Below are 22502 nucleotides of genomic sequence, written 5' to 3' on the forward strand. Positions count from 1 at the left end.
ACAGACCTATTTATTTTTATATTTTTTTTAAAAATTATTTTTAATTAATATTTTTAAATTATTTTGATATGTTTATGTTAAAAAAAATTAAAAATAAATAAAAAATATTATTTTGATGCATTTCCAAACAAAAAACACTTTAAAAAATAACAACAACCAAACTCCCGATCAACCTAACCCCTTGGACCACAAATTGCTGACATCATATGGTGTTTGCAGCCATTCATATAGACTCATTTGTTTTAAAACGAAAAGAAGCAGCATTACGGAACTCCGAGGACCCAAGAGAACCAAAAAGAGAACACTTGAACCAGTAATCAGGAAAGAAATCGTAATCCTGGTTTTTGAAGAATTGACCTCTCGTTGAAAAGAATATTCGTGGTCACATAAAGATGACAAAGAATGATTCCCCAACTTGATTAGGAGAATAAATACTTCTACAGAGAAATCTCGATTACTTGATTATATTGTATGCCTATTTCTAGGCATATTTTATACAGTAATCTACAATTCCTTCCTACTACCCTACAGTAATCACTGATTGGGATTTGTATTACTGGCTAAACTGCTATGGCGCTGCATAGCAACCACTGCCTCGCCGCATCTGGGACAGCGAAAAGATGTAGCTGCAGCACATCGTGTACTAAGGCAGTAGTAGCAGTACCTATCAGCAAGAAAAATTCAGTCTCTTAAGGCAAAAAAGAATAAAGAAGGTCACCACAGAAATTCAGCCAAACTGGAAATTAGCACGAGTATTCTATCCAAACATCTGATTGAGGTGGCGTGTGTTAGGGAGAGAAATAAGGCAGAAAGTAGACGGCCTGTGGTAGAACAAAATTTGAGCCAGGCATGCCCAAAGGCGGTATAACTGCCAAAGCCAGTACGATTACAAGGATGGAGAAATTGCAATTAAGCCCTAGGCTTTCGTCATGCAGTGTGAAAAAAAAGTTGGTAAAAAAATGTGATCTACATTGTTTAGGCCCTACCCTAAAAGTGGTTGCCTAAAAGTTGATGTAATCAAAGCAAAGGGGAAAAGAGTTGTATACCTGTGCTGACAGGGAAGAGCAAGAAATGGAATAGTGGGAATTGCCTGGCAAATGGGGCAAGTATCATCATCTACTTTGGAGCTTGAAGATTTATCCTTTGAAAATGGGCTAAGAAATTTTTTAATGGACGACGAGTTAAGAAGAGGTAGTAGCAGCAGCAACATCTCCTGCACATAAGCCAAAGAAATACATAACAAATTACCAGGGCAGATGGTGTTATGGCTGGTACATAAACTTTGGCAAATCAAGCAGCAGCCAAACGACAAAACTTCAATCATGTCTAGCAAGAACGTTATGCTTTTTTAATATGGGTGGTTCTGCTTCAGAAACACAAACTTTTTGGGAATGGAACTGCATTATCACTAACTGTTAATTCACATAACCATGTGGAGTTCGCACAAATACCACTGAGAATTGTGAATCTATTGTCCAAAAAGTTCATCGCAAGCTATAGCACTCCAAATAAACAGCATAACATTGTTAATTCAGAGAAACTAAGAAAAGTACACTAGGAGTAAAACGCAGATAATGGATACAGCTTGAAGTTGGTCAATCACACAGAAAGAGGATTCATTGATCAGACACGTCCACTCCAGTTCACTCCAGTTCAGACACGTCCACTCCAGTTCAGCCTCTATAGATCAAAATTTCCCACTGTTTACTCTATAGTTCCCCAAAAGTTCTAATTTGGGCCCTAGCTGTTATATAGCTAGCAGCATCTCATGGAATGCTCACTTTTTTCAGTTTTGTGTAGTCATATTTTCTTATTTCTCTTAAATTTTACTCCCATAACCTCAAACATGAGTTAGTATTCCACAAAACCCTTAAAAGTCCAAAAATACTCAACAAAAGAATTCAAAAGGTGGTCCTGCCATTAATTTCCATTAGTTATTTGATGCCAAAGGGCCACATTGAAACTTTTTTGAAACTCTAAGGTCAACATTGGAAATTTTTTACTATAGGGTTGAAGTAGAGCATTGCAGAATCTACAAGGGTTAGAATATAGTTTACCCAATATACTTTCTACATTGTCTTCAAGAACATACAACAAGAAGTGTTCAGCCAATTTATCATGGGTGGTTCATTGATTCCAAAAGCCATGACCAGACAGCCTTGGCTTCGATTAATTGTGAGCCTACAATTCCAAGGTTAGTGTTTGTTTTCTTTCTATAAGACATAACCCCCAAGAATGGTTATCCTTTTTCTGTTAGGGATATAGAATTATCATGTTTAATTTGGCCGAGCACAATCCAAAAATAATAATGGAGCAAGAGTTTCTATGTAATACACCATCTTTTCAGGAACTCCAAAATAGAGTTTTATAATAAACTTTAGTCATTTATTCTTTTCACCTTTACTTTCTCCTCCTCAACCCATACAAACAAACCTCATTCTGGTCACCATTGTGAGCTCACATAGTTTGACTTCGGTCACAATAATATCCAGTTGAAAAGAAATTTACTAAAACTTGGCTCAAAATATTAATAACTTTGCACACAAAATTCCATCATCACATTGTTCTTAACTTTATATCTAAGGGCTATAATTTCACCATGAACAGCCAGGTGCATATGAGAGGGTTCAACTTCATTGAAAAAAGCCCAAATGTGAGCTACTTGAGGACAAAACTGAAATTGCAGTACAGACTAAACAAGCACTTGAGAAGTGCATGACAAGAAACTTCAGATAACGCTTGAAAAACCCACACTATTTCCTTGCCCTTTGTGTTATTGGATATTAATAATTAAAGAATTCAACCACAAATGGAAAGGGAAACAAGACATATCATAGCAACAACAAGACATCATCAAAAGTGGGAGAAAGATACTGATCCAAAAACCTGAGATGCTAAATTTGACAAGAAAAATAAGTTACCGAAAATTCATTCCACACTAATTGGCGATTCATATACTCAAAGCTAACTGCTCGGTTCATATTAGGGCTTCCATAGACAAGCCTTGCTTGCAAGACTCTTTCAATGAGGTTTCTAAATCTGCATTAAAAAAAGACAAAAAAATTGAAGAATCATTAAATCCAATGGCGTGATTAAGTGAATAATCTTAATGGGTACTCCCATCATGATATCTCATGCAAAAGTAATCAATCCATTTGATCATTAAATTAGGCTGATATAAAAATAGCAGATATTGATATTAAACAATCAAATAATGACTGAATATGCCTTTCCCCAAGTAGTTGTGTGTTTGTTTCCTCTCATACAAAGAGAATTTACATGCACAGCTTCACTTCATACTAACAATTCTTGTGGAAATAACATTCAAGAAACCATCCTATACAACATACCGTCCTGTATAAAGAAATATTAGTAGGTTTCCAAATGAAGCAGCTTTATAAAGTCCTTCAATACGTTGTATCAAAATCCATGCACGCCTTGCCAGTGGCCTCTGAAAAATACACTAAGAAATCAATACTTTTCTCCCCACCAGCTCCAGTGAATTGTTCTTTAGACGATAAAAAAAAGCACACTGATGATAGTACTACCTGTTCAGAATCACCCCATCTACGAAAGGCAGAGAATGACTGTAAACGAGCCCAGGTGTACTGACCACCAACAGTGGCAATGCAATACCAAATTTTCTGTGCAATGGTCAGTCCAGGTCCTTCCAAACCTGTTCTAACTGTAAGCAAAATAATACATCAAGTGGAAATTAAACAAAGATGGCCAAGCAATGCTGATATGAAGAATTATCAGGGAACTTCATATGTGCCTTCTTCAGCTAGAATTTGAAGCATTTCACTCCTTTGCATATCAGTTATGAAAGTTTAGTATAAGAATATATAAAGACCATGATTTGTTTGTGAAAATGTATGGAATATCATTTCAAAGGGGCAAACGGATCACAAACTTTTGCAATTCCAGCATGAGCCCCAGAAAAGGAGACCATGGTTAATACAGAACATGCAAAAGTATGTTAAAATTTATTTAACAGCTATAACAGAGAAAAATAGACATGGCAGTCATTTCCATCCATTCAATTTTCCAGAAGAGCATTTATAAACCCAACAGTACTCAACATGAAAGTTAGCAATCAAAGTAGACACACATTTTAAAATGCATTCTAGTTCAACAAGAAAGGAGAGCCATCAAAACACACACACAGAGACATATATATATAGCTTTTGTTATCACATAAATTAAGTACAAATTATAATGAGTGAGTGGAAATAGTGATATGCAAGCGGCAAGCCGCATCTTTGATTTACTAATCAACTAGAAGTGCATCACAGAGTTTAGAAAATTTATGCCATCATCACTTACAATTTGTTTCAGAGAGAGGTGAATGGAACATTATGGAAGGGACAGGATGAGATATAATGATTAATGATTAACCTTGTTTAAAGAAATTATTTTAGTAAGAGGATAAGGGGAACAAGGGCTAAGAATTTACTACCCATTCTCATTAAACTGTCCCTCCCCAACTTCTTTATTCAATGGAAATGAATAGAATTGCTTTCTTAACTCCCTTCTTTAACCTCATTACTTCATAAAAAACCAATCTCGCCCTTCCACCCTCTAAGAGATACACATAATCTTGTAATTAATGCATTCCCCTTCAATCCAATAAACAAGCAAGAGAGAATAAGCTTCCATACCCTCTTCAGAATCCAGACAAAAGAAGGGTAATTAATTTCCCTTCCCCTCCCTTCCATCCCTCCTAAATTCTTTAAACATGCTATCAAGATATGTAATCAAAATTTGTGAAGTAGGCCTATATTTCATTTCTAAATCTGCACAAGTGACATAACCATAGAGGCCAATCTATCAGTCAAACAATCACCTAACACCGAGCTACTTTCACAAAGCAATGCCATAAGCATGGAATGTGCAGACCTGCCTACCTTTTCCTATCGAATCCATTGCACGTTCATCTCTGTACCTCAGATTCATGAGAGCATTTCCTGGAGTGGGCTTATCTACCCAAATAGAGAACCTCCAAATGAGAAACTCAAGGAAAGCATCAAGTTCTGGCTCATATTGAAATAACATTCCTGGCTAACCCCAAAACATAGTAGAAACAAATTAAAGATTGACACCAGCAGCATCAGATCAATATATTCGCTGGAATCATGTCCCGAAATCAAAAGGTAAACCAAAAAAGATACCTTCATCAGAGAGAAGACCTTAACCAATTGTTCCTTTAACATAGCTGACATTTCAATATCCAATCTTGCAGCATCAAATTGATTAACTCTAGATATTGAAATTGGTATCATCGACTGCCACAGAAATTAAGATAATCAGAAATATATATATATATATATATATATATATATATATATATATATATATATATATATATATATATATAAAGATCCAAACGGCAATCATTCGTGCACTGAAGTGGCACAAAATCTTTACTAATGTAATTTTGAACAAAATTGAGAAATGTAATTTTGATTCAGCTATAGCAAACTAGCATCTTGACAACTTTAGAACCCAAATAGCAAAACAAATAAATTAAATTCTTAATATTCTTGCAACAAAATTAAATTATCAGGTAGATTAATGAAACTAGAATCCAAGATGGAGCTTCAGGTAACACCAAAAATTAATGAATTAAAATGACATGTGTTACTAAAAGGAGGGTACCTGGTGAGAAAGGGCAGGAGGCTGCCATTCAGGAAGCAATTTTAGGTAAGTGCGAATCCATTCATCCTCTGGTGGTGGTTGTTGTGAAAGATTAGAACTACTCATTATATATATGATGATGAGTAGCTATGGTATCTCTTCTTCTTGATTGCTTCAAAAAATGAAGCTTTGAGATTTAAAGAGAGTATTGATGATGAATTGTATCATGCTCAGCACCTTCACAAACAGTCAGGAACTAAGGAGGTGGGCAGGCTGCTCCTGCTACACCAACTACAGTATTATTACCTCTGTTTTTCAGCAGAGGGGCGATGTAGGAGGGCCGTGACGGTTATTAATTACGGATTAGAAGGGTACTTCTGTCTTATTGTTGGTTTGTTAAACTTAAAACAGGTGCATATGTCTTCTTCCTTGATCTTTCGAATCTCAAGTTTTTCTGAGATTCTAAACTTACGTCAGCGGCAGGGAACGGCCTTTCTAGCCATTAGATTTTCTTTTCTTGAATTTAATGGTCCTAAAATCTTTTTTTTCAATTTTCAAAACTTAATTTTTATCATCGTTGGTCTATTTGCGGTTTTTTCTCTTCTTCCTCTCTCAAAATCTAGTTATATTTTGATATTTTTGGTGAAGAGTATATCAAATAAAAACCTATATTTTGACTTCCATCATTTCACTAAGGCTTTGTTTGTTTTTTAAAATTTAGTTTTTGGAAAACTACTTTTCAAATTTTCTTGTATTTATTTGCCATTAAAAAAATTGGTCAACAAAAAATATTTTCCAGTCAAAGGAAAATTTAGCTTAGTTTCCAGGAAAGTGTTTTCCTGAAAAATTTGGACGGAAAACACTTTCTGGAAGTTGTGAAAAATTTAGAAATGTCATATTATTTGCTGATTATATCAAATTTGATCCTCAAACTTTTGATTGCTATATATATTTTTGTTTTGAATATTTATTTTTCAATTTCATCTCTTAAAATTTAATTTTTATACTAACTTTGGTCCTTATTTTTATAATTGTTATTTGCTTTTTCCTTATTATTTTTTTATTGAAATTTTTTATGTATCAAATTTGGTCCTCATTCTTTTGATTTTTACTTATTTTATTTGAAATAATTTATGAAATGTTAATTATTATTATTTTAATTTTTTCATCTTTCATTTTTTTTTTAGATTTGATCTCTATTATTTTGATTATTATTTATTTTATTTGAGATAATTTATGAAATTATATTTTTTTTTCAATTTCATTCTCATTCAACTTTTTAATTTGTAAAATTTATTCCTTATTATTTTAATAAACTTGAGAAAAATAAAACATTAATAAATTATTTTTCAGCTCATTTTCCATGACATAACAAAACACTGGAAAGTGTTTTCCAACTTATTTTTCATTACACTACCAAATATCAGAAAATAATTCACTTTCCCAGAATTCACTTTCCAAAAGGAAACTACTTTCCAGCAAACAAACGGGGCCTAAAACCTTTTTCTATTATAAATTAGTAATTATTAGATTAGAAAGATATTAAAATGCATGGTGGTTTTACAATAACAATTCATAATAATTTTTTATAATTTAGTCCGTAAACTTTTTTTATTCAATTGCATCCTTTTATGCAAGATCCATTACCAATTTCTCGAGAATTGTCAAGGAGGGATAAAATTGCAAAAGAATGGACCAAAGTGTAAAACATGGAGAAAAAGGGTGGCAGATTTAAAAATAGGGGGAAAATTCATTTTGGTCCACTTGCTTTTTAAATTATAACATTTTGATCCTTTAATAATTCAATCGTGGTACAAAACTTTATTTTTCTTATTTTTCAATATATATTTGAGATAAGAGGGAGAATTGGCCCACTTACTTTTTAAATTATAACATTTTGGTCCTTTAATAATTCAATCGTGGTACAAAACTTTTTTTTTATTTTTCAATTCATATTTGAGATAAGAGAGAAAAAGTGATCGGATTTCAATTATAAAGAGAGAAAATCATGGTTGACTTCAATTTTATCCATGAAAAAAGTTAATTTGGTGTCAACAAGTTCCTTTCGATGAGGAGAGTCTCACCTAAGTGTTCTTTAGCGCTACCATCACCTGATACGATAGATCTGAGCTTGGAATATCTTTAGTTTTGATTTAATTTTGGATTTTTAGAGTGTTTTTTTAGTTATTTGAGATTATATACGAGTTCATTAAGGTATATGGAGTATTTTATAGGTGTTTTAAGTCAAAAATAAGTTTTTAGGTAAACAAATCCACCACTCCTGATTTTTCAGCCACCTAAGTGGTCGGGAATTGGGGTGAAGCAGGCATTGCGTCGTCTACTTATCTTTTTAAAAAGATATTAGGAGAAGACTACAAGTCGTACACCTTAAAAAAAAAAAAGTCAACCAAAGTGCATAGGCCTAGGCTTTTTTAAGCCTAGACACGTTAGGCCACCTAGGCTAGACCTACATGCTTGAGTTTTGTTTTTTCTATTTTTTATTTTTTTCTATAAATTTCATCCGTAGATGTTCTGTTTTTATTGACTCTTTTTTTTATTTAATTTTAACACATTTCTAACAAATGTTTATGATGTGTTTTTTAATGTGATACAATTTAATTTTTACATAGTTTACAAATAAGATTTTAGCATTTTTTCAAATGATATTATGAGACATTATTTCTAAGTAGCCCTACTTAAGTTTCTTTCTTTATATTTTTTTCAATCACTTTCTTCGGCGTGTCTTTTTTAATTATTATTTTGTTAAATAAAAATTTATTTCAAGAAATAAATTTATTAAATACAACTAGGTATATGAGCCATATTACAAAATCAAATTTCTTGAACCATATCTATTTCTTGATTTTTCTAGTTTAGTTTTTAATTAGACTTTTTTATGTTTTATATTTATTAATATAAATAATTCTCGATTTATTTAATTAAATTCATTTATAAACATTTTAATTTATAGTTATAATTTTTTTATATAAAAAAAATCTTACATATTTATTTTTATATTAAAAAAAATTATCTAACTAACAGCAAATCACAAGTCACAGGTTCGAAAGCTAGTAAACCACTACACAGTGCGACTATAAAACTTCACGAAGTGTGTTTTATAGATAAAAGTAAAGATTGTCTCCATCATAACCCAAACTCAAAATTACTACTAAATAAAATCCACTAAAGGTGATATTGCAAAATTATTCATTATCAGACAAGAACTACTTTTCCTTTCCAAAAATCGTGTGATACTTAAAATAATGGCCTGTGATTTTTATTTATTTTTATCTAGTGAATATTGGATGTGACTTGTGGTTTGTCTTGTTAATTTGCTACAAATTTAATTGAAAACTTAAGTCTTTATTTTCTTAGAGAGAAATCTTGATTTGGATTTTCATTAAAAAAAAAACATTTTGAATCAGGTAAATAACTTAATTCTAAGTAGGAAAAAAATATAAAGAAAACTAGTATAAATACAAATATAGAATAAATGAAATATCTATATATATATATATATATATATATATAAAAAGAAAATAAAATTAAAAAGTTTTTTATTGTTGCGAACTAAAAAAAGACAAGAAAGAGTGGATGTTGAAAAAACATTTAATGGTTGGAAATTAATGCATGTTCGATATGCAAATGTGTTTTTTCTAGTCACTCTCTTCCAATAAAAAGTTTGGTGATAATTTAACTCGATGGGTATTTACTTGATAGATGGATTTTTTATTTGGATAGTCAATATTTCGGGCTGGGTTTAGAGATTTGAAATTATTACTTGATGAGTAATGAATATATATAAATATTATGAAATCCAAATATTACTATATATATATTATATTAAAATTATATAGATATACAAGAATAATATTTATAATTTCACCACACACACATATATTTTTTTATGTTGAATAATAAAAATAATTAGTACTCAAGTTATCCAAAACTTAATAAATCAGGTATAATTATTTAAATTTTTTATTCGATAAATATTAGATAGGATATGAATATTTGTTTTGAATATGGATTTGAATATACTTAAAACATGATACATGCATATCTATTGTGATGTAGTTAGATTGTAGAAACTGAAGGTTCTAAGTATTCGAATAAGAATCTGACACAACTGGATGGTGATTTGACTAAAAAAAACTATAAGGATGGCTTAGTAAATGCTTTTATGAACCAATAAGACAAATCTAAGCTGAAAAAAAAGGTCAGGTTGCGTCAAACCTGGTTAATAGCTTAAAATTCTGATAACAAAAGATTGATCGTTGGATCGTACTCAAATGTTTTATAGATGGTTCTATAAGAAGTTTTCCAATTGGATTATGTTTTAATTTCCTTTATATTTTGGACTTTAAGTTGTTTTCTATTAGAAATAGAGTTTTCTAGCCTATTTAAAGGTCTTGTATACCTCTTAAAGGGGCAGCCACCATATACTTATTCTTCATAGAATAAAACTGTGAATTTAGGGTTGACATCTGTAACCCTTTTCGCTCATTGAAACTTTTGTGTTTTTGTGTTATTATAGTCTTATTAGCGTCCGTATATATTAAATTGTTATCCCTTATGTTAAACATTAAAGAAAGAAGAAAAAGAAAAATATGAATTAGGAATACATTTGATTAGCTGAATCAACTATTTTTTTATATTAACAACAATTTACCTTTCTTTTAAGAGTAATGATATTTCACAAAATAAACTATGAGAAAAATTGAATGCCCTTCGATTATGTGGTCAATTATTAAAAAGTTATCTTTACTTAAAAAATTAAACTATTAAATGAGATTAATGTAATGATTTTTATATTGATTCTTTAACATAAGAATGTGATAATATAATTTAAACTTGTGACTACTTGGTTATTAAGACTTTAATGTTAAGTTAAAAAATCATCTTAATCCAAAAACTTAAATTTTTTAGAATTTTTATTGTATTCCACATTAAAGGGTATCTTTAGACTACTATTATCATTAAAAACAAACAATAATGTAATTTACTTTAAATAGAATATATAGGGTGATGATCACCTTTCCTATTTTATAACCAACTCTTTATCTAGAACCTCTGAAAAACTAAATAACAACTCCCTTTTTTCTTTACCCTTTTCCTAATAGCATAGTTTTGAAACCCGGCCCGGCCCGACGGGTCGACCCGGGACCCGGGGCTAGAACCGAGTCGGGTTGAAGAAAAAATAGGAAAAGTCATGACCCGGTGTGACCCAACCGACCCGGCGGGTTGACCCGGCAAAACCCGGTCAAAAACCCGATTGCAACCCGTTGAATTTTGTTTTTTTTACTTAAATGATGCCGTTTTGAATTTTTTTTAAAATAGGGATTGACCCGGCCGACCCAGTGACCCAGTCAAAACTCGGTGACCCGGTTAAAACCCGGAACTCGAGCCTTGGACCGGGTCGGGTTCAAAAACTATGCCTAATAGCATAGTTTTGAAACCCGGTCCGACCCGGTGGGTCGGCCCGGGACCCGGCCGACCTGGGCCTAGGACCGGGCCGGGTCTAAGTAAAAAACAGCTAGGGATTTGGTCCGATGAAACCCGGTCGACCCAGCGGGTCAACCCGGAACTCGGTCGACCCAGGTAAACCCGGCTGAGACTCGGCCTTATTTTTTTTTTTTTGCAACTGTCTTGCTCTTCACCTCTCCTTCAAGCAAGCAAGCGGCACTAAAAGCAGGATGAAAGCAAGCAAGGAGTATAAGCCACTTGCCCGATAGGGTAAGGAGAGGGAGCTGGGAATGAGATTGGTTAGATGGGACCAAGAAGGATAGAGTTGAAAGAGAGGATTTGATTAGCGTGCCTTCTGCCTGTCCTTTCCTGACTCTGTCGATGGTATGCTTGATGATTGGATGGCTGAAAGCAGCTTGTCCGTAGTCCAAAGGTGGGCCTCTTCTTCAAACCCTTCTCCTTCCCCTCAATCTTCTTTGCCTTCTTCTTCTGTACAATCTCAGCCATCCACTTTGCCTCAATCAACGGCGGCGGGTAATCTAGAGCTCCTAGGAATGGCATCTGATGGGTCCCAAGGCTTTAAAGAGATAGGTGCTAAGGTTTTTTGAGAGAGTAATTCTCTTCCTCTGATGCTAAAAAAGGTTGAAACTTTTCAAGGTTTTCACATGTACAGCCTGTAAGGGTGCTGTACTTTTTTGTTGTTTATGGTGGTGGGATTCATGAAAAATTTATGGAAATGTGTTTTCGTTGTTTTGCTGGGTTTTTGAAATTGCATTTGGATTTTTTTTATTGAGTTTTTTTGTTGGGTTTTTAATTAGGGTCATTTTTTAGGAATTGGTGAAATGTTTTTGTTTTTTGTTTTTGTTGACAACCCATCTGACCCGTGACCCGATCATTAGACCGGGTCGACCACCGGGTTGGGTTTAAAAACTATGCCTAATAGTTCACATCGATGTTCCTGGCGACAAACTTTATATGATGCGTAAATAATTGTAGTCTTTTACCTCAAATAGTAAGAAAACTAGTTATGGACTCGCATTATGCTATGTGGCTGAATTTCCATTTTTTATTTGGTAAAAAATAATATTCAAGTACAAAAAACACATTTTAAAATAAGAAATAAAAATATGTGACTCGGGTCATAGACCCGACTACATTGAATAAGTTTGTTTTTTTTTAATTAGATGATAATAAAAAATAGACAATGAAACAAATTTTTTTTTAAAAAAAAACAGAGATCATAATAACCTATGAAAAAAATATTTTTCTAAAACAGGACAAATTATGTAGTTCAATTCCAGGCCCATTAAATACGAGAGGTTGAAATTAGGTAAAAACAATGACCTAAAAAATAGCCTGAGTCAATCCTAGTTTTCATGAAAAACTTGTAACCTCAGTAATTAAGGTTGAGTCAACCTGTATTATCTCGTCAAACTCGTGGCTCAGACATGAGATCGGGATAACCCGATAGAAAAGAAAATAATAAAAAATCACCAAGCCTATTTTTTTCAAAAAAAAAATTGAATGATGAAAGCTGGAAAAAACAAGTAAAAAAAAACAATGTCAACCTGTGTTAACTTTTCAAATCTGTGATCAGACTCATTAGACCGAAGCACCCTATCAGAAAAAATCACTAAGTTAAATTCTCAATCAATCAAATGTTAAATGATAAAATTAAAAAAATAATTTTAATTATACAAAAGGACCCAAAACAAAACAAAAATAGCAATTAAAAGAATGAGGATCAAAATGAAAATAAAAATAAATAAATTTTATTTTTGATGAAAGGGTGAAATTAAAAAGAATAATAAATTTAAAAAAAAAGAATGAGGACCATATTGTAAAAATAATATATAACAAATTGAGATTAAAGGATGAAAATGAAAACAAATCAAATTTTACAAAAGGCTCAGGAACAAAAATTAGAAATAAAAAAAGGACCAAAGTTTAAGTCATTTTAAATAAGATGACAACTCTCAATTTTTCATGTCCAACATAAATTTTGAAGGGAAAGAAAGAGAAAAGAGGGAAGAAAAAAAAACATCGTCAACAACAAACCATACCACCATCAACCACACGCATCTCCCTAAGAGGAAGAGGACGTCGTGAAGATTCCAACATGGTGGAAAGACATTTTAGCTACAAATAAGCGATGTGTGTGAGCGTGCTAGCATGTAGTTTGCATGCGCCAACTAATTTTTGTTTTTTTAATTATATTTTATATTTATTAAAATAAAAATTTCCCCTTATCTAATCTGATTATCACATAAAAAAATAAGTATGAAAAGATGAAAGTACCCGTGGATGCCAACTTTAAAATATTTGCTTTCAAGGGTATTTTAGTTGTTTTACTATGCATCATAAATGTGAAAAGACTTATTTACTCCTATACAATCTGATAATGACTAATGGGTCTTGTGCAAAAACTATACTACCCTCAAATAACTAGTTTAAGTATTTCAAATGGAAAGAGCAAAATCATCATTGCATTGTTCTAACGAACAATGCTCTTGAGTCTGGGTGAAAAATGTTTTACGAAGGGATTTTAGCTTCTGTTAATGTGTTGAGCTGATTAGTTATTCTTCAACTTTGAATCAAGGTAGTGGTCTTAATGAAAGCTGTTTTGAATCAAGATGCAATGAAACACTTAAGATAAGAGATGAACTAGTTTAATGACCATAATATCACTGCGGCTTGGATAAAAAAAATTAAATGTAAAAAAATAATATTTAGATTACCAGAAATATTTTTTCATTGTTATTAAACTTGGTATAACAATTCAAACTTGAAAAAGCCTAACCCATTTCTTTGTTTAGCCCATGTTTTAAATTCAATCGTGTGGAAGTTGTTCAGACGTGACTTTGTTAACCATGTAGGTTTAAAAAGCAAAAACAAATAGACTAGGTTCACTCTAGTCAAACCGAAAAACCTATAACTCGGATTATTTTTTTTACTTTATTATATAATAAAAAATACAAAAACCAATTCATAATAAACTCAATACTAAATAATAAAATTTAATAAAAACTCAATATTAAAGGATGAGACTTGAAAACAAATTATGAAAAAAAGCCAAAAAACAAAAACCAAAAGGCCATTTTAAAAAATTCATAGGCATGACATTAAAAGAAAAAATAAAAAATTTCTAAAAACCCAAAGGAAATAAAAAACCATATCAAATGTTAGAATTGAAAGAAGAAGAAAAAAAGATAAAAAATGGAAGGCAACCTTATGGCTTGTTACAACAAAGCACGGGCACATGGGAGGCCTGCGAGTTTGGGCCAATATTTGTTTTTTTTATATATATATAAAAGGTGGAATATTGTTCAAACACGCGACCTTAGCGCCTCACACCGATGTGTTTCAACCAATTCACATAAAGCCATGACCCTTTTCAACAATTATAATTTTATTATTAAACCAAAAATCTCTTATCAACATTCTTATAAAATAGATCTATCGTTAGACATCGTATACGTCACGATAGTGGTTGCGGGGATGATGTTAAAGGGTTATGATAAAATTATGATAAAATGATGGCTACATTGATAATAAGATGATAGATGTCATGACATTGACAATGGTGATTGGCAATGAAATGGCGAGGATAATTGGGGTAGTAGTGGTTGTCGAAGTGATTAAGTTATAATATTAATTGATATTGGACTTGGTAGTAAAAAAACAAAAATAAAATATTTTCCTTCCTTGAGATTAAAATGATGACTTGGTAGTAGAGAAATATTGTCATAATATTGTTCAAGTGATTAAAAATATGTTTCAATTTCTTTTCATTAAAAATATGAAAAAATATTTTCATGAAGAAAGACCCTAACTGATATTAATATGCAACCCTCTCCCACCCTCTCTTTCTTTTCTTTTTCTTTTTACGTAGCATTACACATAAAAAAAACATTAGCTAACAAATTTGCACTATATTTCCCTTAAAAAAACAAAAACAAGCATGCTAAAAAGGGCTTATACAGTAACTAGAGAAGAATATAATGAAAAAAATATTATGAAAGTTAATGAAATGAATATAATTTTTGTTTTTCAATGAGAAAAGAAAAACTAGAGAAGAGAAGAAAACTAAAAATAAAAAGGGGAAATTCTTTTATGTTATTGAAAAACACCTTAGTGTTTGTTTTAGTGTCATGGCCTATTTTTCAAAGCACTTTTTAAATTGCTTTGCACCTAAAAAAAAAATGATGTTTTTTAGATATTTTAAATAATTTTAATATGCTAATATTAAAAATAAAAAAATATATAATTTTTTTATTTTAATTAATAAAAAATTTTAAAAAACACCCTACATTCCAATTCTAAACACACATTTACAAACCCTTCCAAATTCTCTTTCGCAACACCTTGACCACATACTTATCATCCTTCCTCCCAGCCTCTACCAGACTACCACCCTTTTCAAAGTGCTTTTCATCTAAAAATGTATTAAAATAATATATTTTTTTTATTTTTTTAAAAATCATTTTTGACATCAGCACATCAAAACCATATAAAAATATATATAAAAAAGTAAATTTAAACCCAAAAAAATTGAATTTTTGTGGAAAACGGTCTCTTAATCATCCTCAACAACCCCTTTATCACCCCCCCACTTTACCCACCCTTCCCCTTCCTCCAAATCATCAATTAGATGGTTAATATCATCAAACAATTTATTATTGGATGGAGAGAAGATGATGTCAGCATATACATTAAGGTCACCTTGGTAGGGGTATTTTGATTTGAGGGTTGAGAGGACTTGAAGAGCGAGGGAGCATAAGTCTTGAAGTAGAAGCTCGTGTATGATAGAGGGGATATAATGTGAGCTAGAGTTGGGAGATTATTAGTGGGGTTTGGTTTACCATTTCAGGCATATTTAAGGGATTAGATACTTCAGTGCTTAAGAAACGACCTTGACAAGAGGTCCATGATTAGAGCCTAGGCCTCAAAGTATACGAATGAAAATGGAGGGTTTTGAGAGGGTTAGAGTTTTTGGGTTTGAGGGATTGAATTGCTTTAGTGCTTAATTGTGACCTCTGACAAGATGTCCACAGTTGGAGTGTGGGCCGCAAGATTAGAGTTTTAGGTTTTTGAGAGAGTAAAAAGGAGAGAGGTCACCTATTCATTCACTATAATAAAAGCTTAGAATCTTCAAGTCACCTATTCATTCACTGCCACTTCTCTTGGAGTTTATGGATGAAACTGCTTTCTAATCGGGGCTTTTGCAGTGTTTTTTCAAAATTTGTTGATGATATGTTCTACCAATGATCTTCCATGGTTAAAGGCAAGCAACAGAATCTCTCATGACAGCTTCTTTTCTCATGTGTTGTTTGGAATCTTTGACTTTACCGAAATGACATCATTTGTAATAACGTTGCCCCTAACCTTCAAATATGTTTCTCCATGGTGTGCCAAAGTATTGCTTTATGGCTGAGGCTTGATTCCACCTCTTTAGAGCTTCATATAGAGAATGTTCAATATGGAGGAGTTGGTTTCTTATGATTTTTTTGTTCCCCCATTTGTTGCGCTCCCCTATTTCATGCAACAACTTTTGTGCTTTCCTTTCCTCTGCTTGTTCATCTAATGTAAGTTAGGTTATTATCTTTGTAGCCTTTTTTTAATAAAACTTTCGATTATTAAAAAAAAAAAGAGGAGAGAGGTGAAGAAGTTTGAGTGAATCGAGGAGGAAGGGAGACGATGGGGATCAGGTGAGGGAGGGAAGGATACATTTTTAAGGTTTTTTTTATTGTATCAAAAGATAATTCTAGTATTATAAGATGTAGCTAAAAAAAGATGGGGGAAATTAAAGGATAAACAACCTCTAACAAGAGCATTTGAACCTGTACAGACAAATCATAATAGATTTAGAGTTTGTCTCCATAATCACTCGAACATATTGAATTATCTATTCTTTAGAATGACAATTAAATTAAAGATGTGTTTTTGCATGTTTGAATTCTTTTGTTCTTCATTTGTAATTTGCAAAACATTTTAGTAGAAATTTCCTTCTAAGTATGATTTTTTTATTTCTTGTTTTATGTTAAAGGAGGCCAAATGAGATTTTGTTAACACAATTAATACATTTGCCCTAAATAAATCATGGTACTTTACTTTTTCCCTTCTTTTGATTAACCATGTAAGTTGGATTGATATAGAAAAGTTTTAAGTATTTTTTAAAATTTACCTTGGTTAGTAAATGAGTTTACTTATGTTATTAGTTTGTGAATATAACTTAATTGATAATTTACTTATGAAGTACTTAGATCAGTGGCGACCTAGCCTATGCTATGCTACGACTCAAAGCAAAATTTTATGAACGCAAAAATTAAATTATTTAAATATTGTTAACGTATTTTTTTAATAAGCAAAAAACATCTAATCTCAAATTCAAAATCTAATGCTTATGTTTAACATTAAAAAAAAAATTAAGGGTTATATGTGCAAATAAATACTAAAAAAAAGAATCTAATGCTATCCAAATATTAAGTCATGAAGTTAAAATACATGCATAGATAAAGATAATCCAAAGGAGAGATGACCAAGGAGAGATGACTTGGCTTGATTAAAAAAATATTTCAAGATTTTGTTTTTTAATATTAAGATGACATAATCTCGAAGCAAGTCAGGACGTCATTCTTGTTATACTATCAAACTCACAATTTAGGTCATGGGTTCGATTGAGTTTAATAAATTTTTTAAGACAATATTTTATTTAATAATATGATATATAAAATTAAAGCTCACAGGAAAGAAACCATCTAGACAAAAAAAATGATTATGTTGAGGTGTACAAAACAAACATTTTCTAATTAAAAAACAAATCTATGATTTTAAGAACATAAAAATTAGACAATTACAAATAAAAACAATCTAAATATATTTCTAATTACTTTAAGAATTTAATAAAATAATATAGAAAATATTTTTTTAATTAATTAAATAAATAAAACTAAACTATTGACAAAAAAAAAAAAAAACAGCTCAATAGAGTAGGTTGGTCTATGCGTGGACCTACTAGCTTAGGCCTTGAAAAAACATTTTCATACTAGCGTTGACCCACACACCCTTTCTTTTCAATTTGAGGAACAACGAAATTTTTTTAAAAAAAAAAAACAAAAATGATATGTTGCTCGTTGCATCAGGCATCATGTCATCACCCTGTTAAGAATTCGACTAGTATAGAGGTGGGTGGAAAATTGGGGAGAGGGATTTGTGGACCTAATAAACCATATTTCAACCCAATTAACCTAGAAACACACCTTTTCTAGTATGAATGAGGTTAAAAATACTTTAATGAATCTTTTTTCGTCGAATGGAATCTGTTGATACAAAATTCATTCTTTTCTATTGCTGGAATATGAAGAATCAACAATTTTCTCTCATTTGTTATTATCTGGTGACTTTCTCTCTAAATGCAAAGAAAATAAAATCTTGGACGAAAACATTTAAGATCTAAACTAAAAGGAGCGAAAAAAAATTATTTGGCAATAATTAACTAAAAGAAATGAGCCGTCAATATTAATATTATACCCAGGAGGACAAAAAAAAAATTCCACTAGAGACTCATCATCACTCTACTAGAGACATCACCCACCATCAAAAGAGTTCATCATGATAGTTCAAATCTCACTACAAAAGGCTACACAATGACGCCATAAAAAGTTGCATAGGTCATTAGAGCACTTACCTGGAAAAGCGAACTAAACAAAATATAATGAAGTAAGCATCTCGTGACTATATTCAATCAATCAATTCTATTTAATTCAAGAATAAAATTTATTTTTTTAAAAAATAAATTTAACAAAGAACAAAAGGACCCAAGATAATTGAATTAAATTAATATATATATATATATATATATATATAACAAAGGATGTAAAAATCATATAAAAAAGAGAGCTCAATCTCCAATTAAATAAATATTGAATGATGAAATTGAAAAAAATAATAACTTAAAAAAATGATAAAAAAATCCTAAGCAAGCACAACTGAATCTCCTAAAGGTAGGTTAATTTCTAAAATTTATAACTTGTGAAATCCTAGACACGAGCTTAACCAATAATCTCAAATCCAAACCAATTTTATGTTGAATGATGAAATCGAAGAAAAAAATATCAATCTAAAAAAAAAATTAAAGCAAAAAAAATAGCAATAAAAAGAATGAGGATGAAATCTGATAGGGAAAAAAATTAAGTACAAAATCATAAGAAAAAAACCAATTCTAAAAATTATCTCAGATTACATAAATAACAATTAAAATAATGAGTATCAAATTTGACAAATGAAAAAAATGAATATAAATGAAATTGAAATAAAATTTGAATTATATAAATTATTTTAAATAAATAAATAATAATTAAAAGAACATAAACTAAATCAAAAGAAAAAAGAAGTCGAATGGCTGATTTAAAAAACTAAAAGGTAAGGTGCAAAAATCAAGAAGAATAGAGAAAAGAATGGGAAAAAAAAATTTATCACTGGCATGAAACCAGAGGTCCGAAAAAGAAGCAAGTCATTATGTGAATCTACATTGACTTGTGATAGGATGAACAATGAAAGTCGAATTTTTTAAGTTGTTTTTTCAAGTATTTTTGCATAAAATATTTTTTAAAAGATCATACAACTAACTTTCAAACTTCATTTATTTGTTGAAAAGTGTATCTTACACCTTTTAAACTTCAGTCCATCAAAATAGGCCTATATGACCATGTGATTCCTCGATTCCGAAGCACATGAGATGCAACTAAAAGATATATTTTAATATATATGATGTGAAACCGCCCTCATAATTCACTTGTGAATAAACCAAATTTATTTTCATTAGTAGTCTGTTCATACTCTTTTTTATCCCAGCCATCCTTTTTTGAGGAATTAATCAATTTTCAATTAAATTATGAAATTGTTTTCAATGATTTTCTTCTTTCCTAAAAGACGAGAAAATTATGCTATAAATTAATAGGAGAAAATTAAGCTATAAAATACGAGAAAATTAAGCAATGTACCACTTCATGTAGGAGCATATGATATGCTGAAACCAGGTAATATATATGCATTGCTGGATAATATATCAAACTTAAAAATGGCCCAATGGAACTAGACTGGTCTAATGAAGTTATATGCAAATAATTTGAGCTGTGTATGTATATGGGATTTGAGATGAAAATTAATGAAGTTCTTTCTCATATATTAAATTAAACAAACTAAACATGGAATTTTTGTAAAACAATTCAAGCATGCTAGACTGTTAAAGAACCAATTCAACCCAAAAATTTAAATTGTTGTGTGAGGTTTCAAGATATAATTTATAATATTCTCTAACATAGAGAAACCCACTGTCAAGCTGGACAAAGATAAAAATGGTAAAGAGGTTGATATATAAAGATATCAAAGTATGATTCCAAGTTAGTTATTGAAAAACAACTTGGTGTTGTTAAAAGAATTTTTAAATATCTCGCGCGGAGGTACTCTTGAATTGTAAAATACGAGCCTCTTATAAGTTATTCAAAATCTAACTAGAAAAATAATATAAAAATAGCTAAAAAAATAAAGAACATTTCTAAATAGCTTCTTCTTGGCAGAATTTGGGCAGGTTCACGAACTCGAATGATGTTATCTTGATGACGCTATAACAAACAAGGTGGGTAGAACACTCTAAAAAATTCAATAACTAGATAGATAAATTTAAAATAAGAGCTAAATCAAAATAACCAATCAAAATTTAAACTATATGAAATACCAGGAATAATTTAATATTTGAGAAAAAGCAGTCTATTTGGAAAGATATTCTATAACATTTGTTTTTAGAAATCTGAATTCTTCATTTTGATATCCAAGTGCCGATTTGTATAGGAATCACGAATGTATTTCGGCTTGATCCGTTTAAGTTCTGATTTCATTTGGTTTTTTGTGTTGTTGCTCCATTAGTAGGGCTGTTTGTTTTTTTTTTTTCCTTGTAGTTAGACTGAGGTCTAGGGCCCCGTTTGTTTGCTGGAAAGTAGTTTCCTTTTGGAAAGTGAATTTCGGAAAAGTGAATTATTTTCTGATGTTTGGTAGTATAATGAAAAATAAGTTGGAAAACATTTTCCAGTGTTTGGTTATGTCATGGAAATTGAGCTGGAAAATAACTTATTAATGTTTTATTTTTCTCAAGTTTATTAAAATAACGAGGAACAAATCTTACAAATTAAAAAGTTGAATGAGAATGAAATTGAAAAAAAAAATCATAAATTATCTCAAATAAAATAAATAATAATCAAAATAATAGAGATCAAATCTAAAAAATAAAAAAATAAAAAGATGAAGAAATTAAAATAATAATAATTAACATTTCATAAATTATTTCAAATAAAATAAGTATCAATCAAAAGAATAAGGATCAAATTTGATAGATAAAAAATTTCAATAAAAAAATGATAAGAGAAAAGCAAATATCAATTATAAAAATGAGGACCAAAGTTAATATAAAAATTAAATTCTAAGAGATGAAATTGAAAAATAAATATTCATAACAAAATATATATAGCAATCAAAAGTTTGAGGACCAAATTTGATATAATCAGCAAATAATATGACATTTCTAAATTTTTCACAACTTCCGAAAGTGTTTTTCGTCCAAATTTTTCAAGGAAACACTTTCCTGAAAACCAAGTCAAATTTTTCTTTGACTGAAAAATATTTTCCGTTGACCAACTTTTCTAATGGCAAACAAACATAGGAAAGTTTGGAAAGTGATTTCCCGGAAACCACTTTCCGGAAAACAAACATGGTCTATGCTACAATTTATGTAGCTAAAGCTCTGCTCTCTCTGTTCAGGTTTTCTCTTTTTTATATATATATATATTCTCGATTTCATAAAAAAAAAAATCTAAAACCATAACTAAATAACATTTTCAAATAGCATATTTTAGAACATTTCAGTTTGATCTACAGATAAGATCTAAAGTTATTACTATTTATTATGTTAGAAATATCAGCAGGGCCTAAATGTTTTTTAAGCGATTGGTTACTAATTTATCCCTATGATTTGTGATTGACAAATAAATTCCACATGGAAGTGTTGTCGTCTTGATGAACTTTGTATACTATATATAACCTTTAATTTGTCCTTTTATGGAGACACTTTTCAGAAGCTAAAAGATTCCATCACCAAGTTAGTTCATTTGTGATTTAACAGATAAATGATAAAATAGATTAGATTATTTCTCTAGCATTGTTCACTTTACGACAACCTTAATAATGAAGAAAAAAATTGGTTTTTATGTTGTTGATAGACATGGTGGAAACACAATTATTCATTCCTGGACTGATTCAAGGATATCAACAATGGAGAGCGAACTGAAGATATATCCAGCACCAACCTGTCTTTTATGGCTGTGACTATGATTAACTCTGGCTAATCA

At 30.7% G+C, this 22502-nt stretch overlaps 1 protein-coding gene across 2 annotated transcripts; it reads right to left on the reverse strand.

The window, feature by feature from the left end:
* Positions 1–317: 317 nt before the first annotated feature.
* Positions 318–6073, reverse strand: LOC7475082 (peroxisome biogenesis protein 2). 2 transcript variants are annotated; one of them, XM_024600627.2, is made up of 8 exons: positions 5659–6073; positions 5172–5285; positions 4908–5061; positions 3549–3685; positions 3351–3463; positions 2922–3039; positions 1047–1213; positions 318–664 (listed from the first exon to the last, which is right to left on the reverse strand). In XM_024600627.2, the coding sequence occupies exons 1-8, from the start codon at positions 5761–5763 to the stop codon at positions 535–537; spliced, it is 1038 nt and encodes a 345-aa protein (XP_024456395.1). In that variant the 5' UTR covers positions 5764–6073; the 3' UTR covers positions 318–534. The 2 variants fall into 2 exon arrangements, with proteins under 2 accessions (XP_024456395.1, XP_002299722.1); XM_002299686.4 differs by having other exon boundaries at positions 3351–3451; positions 5659–6066.
* Between the last annotated feature and the right edge of the window lie 16429 nt (positions 6074–22502).

This window comes from Populus trichocarpa, chromosome 1 (genome assembly GCF_000002775.5).
Source record: "Populus trichocarpa isolate Nisqually-1 chromosome 1, P.trichocarpa_v4.1, whole genome shotgun sequence".
NCBI classification, from domain to species: domain Eukaryota; kingdom Viridiplantae; phylum Streptophyta; class Magnoliopsida; order Malpighiales; family Salicaceae; genus Populus; species Populus trichocarpa.

What these genes read in the sequence shown, in the direction of transcription:
- LOC7475082 (XM_024600627.2), bottom strand. Translation starts at nt 5,763, where the DNA reads ATGAGTAGTTCTAATCTTTCACAACAACCACCACCAGAGGATGAATGG. An exon ending in AATGGATTCGATAGGAAAAG is followed by an intron (nt 3,686 to 4,907) that starts GTAGGCAGGTCT and finishes TTTTGCTTACAG; the next exon opens with TTAGAACAGGTTTGGAAGGA. An exon ending in GCTCTTCCCTGTCAGCACAG is followed by an intron (nt 665 to 1,046) that starts GTATACAACTCT and finishes TCTTGCTGATAG; the next exon opens with GTACTGCTACTACTGCCTTA.